Genomic DNA, 6,529 nt, shown 5'->3' on the forward strand with positions numbered 1-6,529 from the left:
AATATAACATAATAATTTTAAGTTATTTATAACGACATTATCGTATTTACTAGAATCACCTAAATGTATTAAATGTTTGTACTACCCAAACAAGCTAGAAATTGAGTACTTAGTATTAAATGTTTGTACTATCCAAACAAGCTAGAAATTGAGTACTTAAACCGTTCTTACTAGAATCACCTAATGTATTAAATGTTTGTACTACCCAAAAGCGAAATTGAGTACGGAACCTACTCCTGTTATATTTATCCCTACAACAACAAGTAAATTGCGATCTATCTCTCTCTTTGATATTAAGCTAATTTAGATAACCACTTTTCAGCTTTTCTCTCTCATCTTCTACACAGTGCTTCTAGCTTTACTAGCTCTTCACTCCTCTACTCTTGACCATTGCAAATATGAATAATCTTCTAGTTCCTACCTTCTGAATCCAGTTCTCCAGCGATATGTCGGATTCTATGGTAAGACCTAGCCACTGTTAATTGTTTTACATAACCGTTGCTTAATTTCATTGTCTGTGATAACATGTATGATAATTCCATGGTCGTTTTTTCGTTGTCTATGATGCATGATAATTAGATGATCATGGATGTTTAATTTGGGGACTTGTCTCACTAAGTAATGGTTATTGGCGTTTTAAATTCGATGGGTTTAGGGTTTATAATACTAAGTGATTTTATTGCATGTTTAAACGGTTATTTACTGTTATATCGATATTATTAACATGGTGATTTAGTGTAAGTTGTGTTAGGGTTGGTTATTTAGTGTGAACGGTGATTTACTGTTTATATCGATATTATTATTATGGTGATTTAGTGTAATTGGTGTTAGGGTTGGTGATTTAGTGTAGGGTTAATGTGTGAATGGTAAATTAGAGTTAAGTGTTAATGTTGGATTTAGTGTAAATGGTGTAAATGGTGAATTAGAGTTAAGTGTTAATGTTGGATTTAGTGTAAATGGTGTAAATGGTGAATTATGGTTAGTGTTAATGTTGGATTTAGTGTAAATGGTGAATTAGAGTTAGGGTTAATGTTGGATTTATATTTGACCCTAGAGGAAGACATTCTATTGCCTTCATCAATTACACAAAATCTATGGGTTATGATGCTATTATATTGTTGTGTTGATGATGATTGACTCTATAAAAACGACTTAAAGTTTGGAACATGATCCATGTTATAATTAATGTTTAAATCGTGACCAGCGTAATTGTAGCATTTGAATTTTACAGAGAAGATCATGAACAGATGAACTTATGATAAAGTTATCTATTTCACATGAAATGAAGATAATGGTACTGAAGATAATTGATTAATTGGCATACTCCGATAATTAATTTTATAGTATGTTGTGATTTTAGGGATTACCAAGCACATTCACCCCAGATGCTAGGGACCCTTTCACGCGCGGCAGATTATATCGCGATACGACCAAAACACCTACATGGACTATGAATTATATCCATGGTTCTGGTGTGGGGGATCCTAAGTACAGAATTGAAAGAGATCAATAGCCCACATTTTTGAAGGACAACCGTGTTTGTCCGGGAGATGTGTTGGCCTTCTTCTATTTGGGGAGTGGGTACTTCATCGTGGATGTTGTTGACATGACGGGGGTAATAAAGCAATATCACGATTCTAGTAGTGATAGTTGTACGTCACCGGAAATTGAGGAGGAGGGCGATGATGGTGAGGAGGGTGATGAGGAAATTGAGGAGGAGGGTGATGATGGTGAGGAGGGTGATGAGGAAATTGAGGAGGAGGGTGAAGAGGAAATTGAGGAGGGCGATGATAGGGTTGAGGTTGTTGAGGTTTTTGAAGGGGAACATGGCCGTGGGCGTCGTGGGCGGCCAAGAAAATACCTTCAGTCCAGAAATTAAACAAATGTCATGTGCAAAATGCAAGGTATTTGATTCGGAATTTGACAAAACCTGATCGAGCATTTATGGTGATGAGGGGGAAGGAAACCAACAATCCTACGCTGGTAATTGACACTATATTTTGGATTTGTGATATATCATTGTTTTGTTTTTCGTGGAATAACACGCAGTTTGTTACATTTATGCAGTACATCCCCGTTGATTTTGCACGTCAGCATTTTAATAGCGTTGATGAAGAGGTGGATGTTCTTTTCTTAATTGGAAGAGTCTACGGATCAAGGGTCTACGCATCCCCAGCCACAGGGAGCATGATCACAGGGAAAATGCGGAGGTACAATAACACAGACGGATCCCTTCGTAAATGTGTCTTCCATGGGATGAAAGAATTCATCAACAAACTTTACATCCAGGAGCGTGACGTTATTGTCTTACGTCTTATCACGGCCGGTAATTTCTTATTCGAGGCAACCATCTTTAGGTCCGGGTGTGTTTGTGATTTGTGAATGTCTTTGCGTAAGTGGATGTCTTTTGATGTGGTATAATAAGCCCTTAACTTTTGATACAACCATATTAGCCCTTTAGTATAATTAGAACTTTTGATGTAGTATAATTAGCCCCTAAGTGGATGTCCCTTTAACTTAACTTGTAGTGTAATTAGAACTTTTGATGTAGTATAAACTCTTAACTTTTGCCTTGCGATTGTCGACAAGTTGTAATGAAAGTATAATATATTGTGTTTTATAAATAGTATTTTCTTGTTTAGAACGGCAGTTAGTTGCATAAGAGGATAAGGGCATAATTAACCACCCCAAAGTAACTACCTTATTAACCACCCCAAAGTAACCACCCCAAAGTTTCTATATAAGCACAATAATCGAATGTTTTACATGCATCATATCACAATACAACAACGATAATCAAATCTCACCATGTATAACTTCCCCAATTTTAGGATTACCTTTACCGAACGTGGGCTAAATGACAACCGCGTCAAAGTGGTAAAATAGATTCTTCTCATATTCCTTGTATATTGTGATTCTTATAATATATTGTATTTGTATAATAATGTTTATAATAATGTTTATACGGCCATTTCAGTCCATGTTTACGTTATGTTTCAGGAAATACCACATGATTTTAATAAGAAGGTTAAAGACATATGACGCAGGAATTTGGATTTTGGTAGGATATGCATGACAAATACACCAAGGGAATGGAACGTTATGTTTTGGCGTGCTAAGGATTTCTTGTTCACCGGGGCTGGGTGGGAAATTTTCGTTAATGATTTACAACTTGTAGAAGGAAATATATTGTATTTCTATTATTCTAGGCTCGGTGTCTTTCATGTCAGAGTTTTCAATCACGACATGGTGGAGAGGTACTTTGAAGAACCTGCCGGACCTGTTGACGTGGAGGAGGCTGCCATGGAGGAGGCTGGTATAGGGAAGGAGGCTGTTGGGGTGGAGGTTGTTGACGTGGAGGACACTCCAATAGGCGAAGAGGGTGCTATAGATAAGGAGGCTGTTGACATGGAGGAGGCTCCCGTGGAGGACGCTCCAATAGGGGAAGAGGGTGTTATAGATAAGGAGGCTGTTGACGTGGAGGTGGGTCCCGTGGAGGACGCTCTAATAGGGGAAGAGGGTGCTATAGATAAGGAGACTGTTGACGTAGAGGAGGCTCCAATAGGAAAGGAGGATGCCACAGGGGAGGCTCCCGCTCCCGTGGAAGAGGCTGCCGTAAAAGAGGCTCCGTGAAACTGATGATGTGGAGGATATAGATAGGCTCTAGAGGGACTTGCATACAGTCAATATGCTATGTGGATTGTGTAAATAATTAACTAATGTTGTGTGTATTGTGTGTGTGTGTGTGTGTGTGAATAATTAACTAATGTGTTGTGAGTATTCTGTGTGTGTGAATAATTAACTAATGATGGTTGTGTATGTACTTAATTAATATGTAAATAATGTTGTACGTAGATTGTAATAATTATATGATTATAAAATGTAAATGATGTTGGATTTGTAATAATAATGTGGTTAAGTTATTTAAGTCACGCCGCCATTTCGAACACTTACAATATTATGTCACGCCGCAACTTTTTGTTGATTCATCAAAGCATATTTAATGAGAAATCATACTTCTTTTATGACAATCATTTATCACTATATCTTCCCTCTATTAAATACAACAACCAACCCAACTATTACTTATTTACACACCTTAACTTATTTTATGGCACTCGGGTTTGGGTCTCACGCCGCCATTTCGAACACTTACAATATTATGTCCACGCCGCAACTTTTTGCCGAGTCATCAAAGCTTCTTTATTGAGAAATCAACTATACTATACTTCTTTTATGACAATCATTTATCACTATATCTTCCCTCTATACCTCTATTAAATACACCAACCAACCCATTGTAAGTTCTTTTATGGCACTCATCTAGGGTTTAGTTTGTACTCAATAAATCTCTCTATAAATACATCACTCACTAGTCTCTCTATAAATACATCACTCACTAAAACTTCCCACTACATCTTCTCACTATATCTTCACTTCTAAAACATCAACATTTCCACCGAGCCGGCAACATGAATCCTATTCCGCCTACTTTCAGCCTGTTGTTTACCGACAACAACAGATTGTCGGAGACCATAGTAAGTTATTATTCATATAATTAGATGTTCCTCTCGCATTTTGCATATTAATTCATATTATTGGTCCACATTTTTTATGTTAATTCATTTGCATGTTAATTGTAGAATCTCTAAGTTAATGTTTTGCACTTCATTTGCATGTTAATCTAATTATTTGTCCACATTTTGTATGTTAATTCATTTGCATGTTAATTTAATCTTTATCTATATTTGTCTCTAATATAATGAATGAATGGGGTTGTGTAGATCGGGTTAGATCTATCTATATTTGTACCTAATTTAAAGAATCTTTGCCATTTTTAGGGGATTCCAAACGCATTCATGCCGGATGATACCCAGCCATTTACGGTTGGTATATTCAACCGCCCCACATCCAAGTATGATTACTGGAGTGTGGAAATTGAACGCGGAGTAGTAGAAGAGGCACCAAGGCATACCTTCGGTGGCAGTGGGTTGTCTGACTTTATCTATCTCAACCGCGTGATGGCAGGAGATCTGCTACACTTCACCTATCTTGGGGTGAAAGGGACAGACCTAGGCCATTTCTTTCAGGTGGACGTTGTTGACCCAACAGGTATGGTAAAGATTTATGAAGACGATTCAGACTATGAGATGGACTATGTTGTTCCTCCAAGGCGTGGAAGGCCACCGGCCTACCAAGCTGGTCAATATGAATATAAACCACATGTATGCGCTGCAATAGAGCTTTTAAGGGAGGCGCCTGAAAAGGGTTGTGCCGTGTTGGTAGGGCGGCAGTGTGCCGGCTTTGGAACGATGGTAACTTGTGTGTTGTGTTATTAGTGTTATTTAACTTGTGTGTTGTGTTATTAGTGTTATTTAACTTGTTTGTTAACCCGTGGTTTTCAGTATATCCCAATTGACTTTGCTCGCCGCCACTAGAGTACCGGCGTGGGGGAGTTAACGGTTTATCTTGAGTACCGGCGTGGAATTAACGACGGCACTTTGTACATCGCAGTCACGAGGAGGAGGTACAGGGACAATGATGGATTACTTCGTTGGTGCTCCTTCAAAGGGTTGAAAGACTTCATCAAAGAATACGACATCAAGGTGGGCGATGTTATCACTCTCCGTACGATTTCTGAAAATCCAGTGTGTCTCTTAACCAACATCTTCCGTGCAAGAGAATAGTAAACTTTTGAAGTGTGGTATCAATATTTTCAATGGAAAACAGTTTAACCTTTTGAAATAGTCGGCTATGTAATTTGAAATAGGCCAATCCCGACGAGGACGAAGGGACGTTTTGTAATTTGGCGCTAGCTAGGGTTAATGTGTGTATCAGACAATCTAATATTTAATAGTTAATGTTTAATGTGTGTAACAGACGATCTAATATTTAATAATTTGGTTATATGCTAGTCTTCGTATTATTTGGTTATATACTTAGACTCTATATTATTAATATGTATACCCTAGTCAGACTTTACATTAATTAATAAGTTACTAAACAACATATAACTGAAACAACATATAAATATAACTAGTTATCATATGAATAACTGAAACAACATATAAATATAACTAGTAGTCATGTCCAATTTACTCCAAAATAACTAGTAGTCGACCGATTATCTCCAAAATAACTAATAGTCGACCGGTTAACCGGTTAACACTTTTGATCAGGTCATAAGCATGCTCCCCTTCCTGAAAAAGTGGACCTCTAAATGTGCGGTACTTAAGTCCTTTAGGATTAACACAATCATATCGTCAACTTTAATGTTATGGTGGTTTATGAAGTCTTTCATACCTTTTTTTTCAAGGATGCATGATTGAAGGATGCCATTTTTTGCTACCCTCCTCATATAAGGGTGATGCACTACTCCCTTGTGCTCGAAGGTGGCCTCCATAGGACGTGTGTTGTCACCGAAGTGGCATCGTGCAAAGGGATTCGTGATGTACTTTTTAAAGCACAAAAAATAAACATGTCAACAACCACTAGTAGAAAAACATTCATTTGAGGCGTCACTTTTTAA

The 6,529-nt window shown here is 37.6% G+C and overlaps 1 protein-coding gene across 1 annotated transcript; it reads left to right on the forward strand.

The window, feature by feature from the left end:
* Positions 1-291: 291 nt before the first annotated feature.
* LOC110798004 (uncharacterized) lies at positions 292-3,904 on the forward strand. Its single transcript, XM_056828171.1, has 4 exons — positions 292-461; positions 1,361-1,983; positions 2,068-2,326; positions 3,001-3,904. The coding sequence occupies exon 4, from the start codon at positions 3,073-3,075 to the stop codon at positions 3,631-3,633; it is 561 nt and encodes a 186-aa protein (XP_056684149.1). The 5' UTR covers positions 292-461; positions 1,361-1,983; positions 2,068-2,326; positions 3,001-3,072; the 3' UTR covers positions 3,634-3,904.
* Positions 3,905-6,529: the final 2,625 nt, after the last annotated feature.

The sequence above is a fragment of the Spinacia oleracea genome, chromosome 5 (genome assembly GCF_020520425.1).
Source record: "Spinacia oleracea cultivar Varoflay chromosome 5, BTI_SOV_V1, whole genome shotgun sequence".
Lineage (NCBI taxonomy): Eukaryota > Viridiplantae > Streptophyta > Magnoliopsida > Caryophyllales > Amaranthaceae > Spinacia > Spinacia oleracea.